The following is a 3041-nucleotide window of genomic DNA, read 5'->3' on the forward strand; positions in this document are numbered from 1 at the left end:
AGCCTATACTGTAATTCCGGTACTCCTTTAACAAGATGTGCAGAGGAGACTCAAGAATCCAGAAGCCAGTGAACAAAAAACACACACCGTCTCAAACAAAGGGGAATGGGAGGATCAAAACCTGGTTGTCCCCTTACATACACATGTGCCCACATACATATGTACTAGCACCACACAAACACACACACACTAAAAATAAATCGTTAAAAAATTAAGCTTTAGGAATTATCGGTTTACACGTAAGCTAGAAAGACACATGTTAAAAATTACCAGCTTCTAATTTTATTTCCAATGCAGGGATGTAGAAACCAACTAACTGTCAATTACAAGGTAGGGCTGAGCTAGCTTCGTGCGTGTGGACAGTTGTCCCCCATACAGTATCCCCTTTCAAACCGACCCGGCATAAGTCATAACTATATTTAGGAATTCATGTTGAGGAAAATCTTACTGCTGGATTCAAGGCTGAAAAAGGAGAGAGAAAACCCTCCTGCAACTGAAGAAAACTTGTCTTTAGTGCAGACTCCCCAACCAATCCAAAGCTCTCAAGTCGCTATTTACAAAAATTAGGCTGGGGGGGGAGGGGTGAGAGTCCAGAAACAAGCTGATTGAAGAACAGAGCTGTAAATTCTCTTTACAGAAAAAGGCCATTTTTGGTTTCTTCTTATAGCACAGTCAGAGGTCAACGGAGGGAGGTTGCAAAGTTTTTGCCAAACATTGAAGAAAGACACGTAGGCAGATTGAAGCACCATTTGGGATGAATATATAGAAGCAGCCACTTGTTTACGATTCGGTAACTTTCTTGGAAAAGGCACTGAACCAGCCGACCGCAACGCGCTAGCCAATGAACCTTTCGGTGGGCCACAACTCCAGGGCGCTGACAGGGATGCGGGGAGCCTCCTGCGCCGGCGGGGCCAGGGCCTCCATCTCCCGCACCACCTGCGTGAACACGCGGTCCACCATCATCTTGCTCTTGGCTGTGACCTCCAGGAACGGGCATCGCCACTCTCGGGCCAGAGCGCGGCCCTGGGCCGTCAGTACCTGGCGCTCGGCGTCCAGGTCGACCTTGGTGCCCACCAACACCAGAGGGACGGCGCGCGAGCCCCGCAGCCGGCCCATGCGCTCCCGCAGCGGCCGCACGGCCTGGAACGAGGCCTCGCTGCACACGCTGTAGAGCACCACGAAGCCGTCGCTGTTCCTGATGTACAGGTCCTTGAGGGTGACCAGGTGCTCGGCGCCCACCGTGTCCACGATCTCCAGCAGCGCGGGAGTCCGGTTCACCTCGATCACCTTGCTGAACAGCTCCTCCACCGACGGCTCGCAGCGCTCGGGGAAGCGGCCGCACGCGAACTGCGTGGCCAGCGCCGTCTTGCCCACCGCCACGCTGCCGAGCAGCACCACCCGGTAGTCCTTGGCGGGGCGCAGCACCAGACCCTCCATGGCCGGGACGAGGGGACTCGGGGAATGGCGCTGGGAGGCGGCGCGGGGAGGACGGGAGGGCGGGGCGCGAGGCCGAGGGCGCGCGCACGCCCCCGTGGCGCCCGAGAGGACAGACCCACCCGGCGCCCCGCCGCCGCCGCCGCCGAGGGTCACCGGGTCTCGGTCCCGCGAGTCTCTTCGCCTAGCTCCAGCCTCGCGCCCTGCGCCCCGGCTGCGGCCTGGCCCACCAGCCCCTCCTCCGGGCCTCTTCTCTCCCGTGAGTCCCCGGAGCTTCCTGGCCCTGCTCGGCCTCCCTCCCACTCCCTGCCTGAAGACCAGCTGGGGCCCCTCAGTCGGCCCAAGGCTGACTGTCCCGACGAGGGAGCCCCTCCGTTGACAGCCCAGAAGAAGGTAACCTGATCCTTTCCTGGCCAGCCCAGGAAGAACTAGGATTTCCGCAGCATTCCAGATGCAGACATGCCCACTCAAGGTCACGCTGCTCCCAACCGCTGGCCCCTTCAGTCTGGGAGGACCCCACGCTCAAGGGCAGATGAAGGAGAAGCCTGTCACAGAGGGTCTCAATTCCCTTTCGGGCTCACCCTGGTCCCTTCTCCCTGAACCCTGTACAATGTAAACCACACAGCCTCACCCACTTCCTTGTTTCCCATCCTGGTGAGGACTCCTCACCTAGGCCTAAGACTGGAGTGACCCCGTAACTTGCCATCCGTACAACTGTGTCCCTTTGGGGAAATGAGAATTCACCCAACAGCAAGCAGAACCTGGGTAGCCCCCAGGCAAAACCCACCGCCACCTTCTCAGACCCCTTCTACTCTTGGCTCCTCGCTGGCTGCTGAGGGGAAGGCTAGGCCCCAGTTCTGGCATTGTTTCCCTGAGTGAATTCCCTCTGCCTCCTGCAAAAACAGCTGCCTTGGCTGCCTATGCAGCTCTGGTGAAGTGGTCCACCAGAGGAATGTGCTTTTCTATAAGCTGTGCGGGAACATCCTCAGCGCACAGTGATCTCCAAAAAGAGCGGGCTTACAATGTAGGCATTCTGGGACACTAACACGAAAATAAGTAACTAAACATTTACTAAGACATTCATGCTCCATCCGGGTTCGACAGCTTCCTACAGATAACTTCTGAAGGAACACAGAGCAATTTACAGCCTCAAATGTCACAAAACAGGCAAGGAAACCCCAGATGCACAATCACATCCCAAATCTGTGATGCTGGCATTATCTGGCACAAAATAACAAAATAATGACATTTGTGTCTGAAGAAATAAAAAAAAAAATGTAACAGGAATCCACAGGAGACTAATTTGAGAAAGAGTCTACTAAGAACAATGTAAAGTGAAACTACCAGTTTGTTTTGAGACAGCATTTCTCTGTGTAAGATCCTCAGCTGTCCTGGAATTCGCTCTTTAGACCAGGCTGGCCTTGAACTCACAGAGATCCACCTGCCTCTGCCTCCCAGGCCGAAAATACAATTTTTTTTTTTTTTTAGTTTTTCAAGACAGGGTTTCTCTGTGTAGCTTTGCGCCTTTCCTGGAACTCACTTGGTAGTCCAGGCTGGCCTCGAACTCACAGAGATCCTCCTGGCTCTGCCTCCCGAGTGCTGGGATT

General features: G+C 54.8%; 1 protein-coding gene across 1 annotated transcript; it reads right to left on the reverse strand.

Moving 5' to 3' along the window:
* Positions 1–259: 259 nt before the first annotated feature.
* On the reverse strand, positions 260–2798 carry LOC128110539 (ras-related protein Rap-2a-like). Its single transcript, XM_052738222.1, has one exon. It carries the CDS (start codon positions 1435–1437, stop codon positions 835–837), a length of 603 nt encoding a protein of 200 aa, XP_052594182.1. The 5' UTR covers positions 1438–2798; the 3' UTR covers positions 260–834.
* Positions 2799–3041: the final 243 nt, after the last annotated feature.

The sequence above is a fragment of the Peromyscus californicus genome, unplaced genomic scaffold (genome assembly GCF_007827085.1).
Source record: "Peromyscus californicus insignis strain IS unplaced genomic scaffold, ASM782708v3 Scaffold_15__1_contigs__length_86483966, whole genome shotgun sequence".
NCBI classification, from domain to species: Eukaryota; Metazoa; Chordata; class Mammalia; order Rodentia; family Cricetidae; genus Peromyscus; species Peromyscus californicus.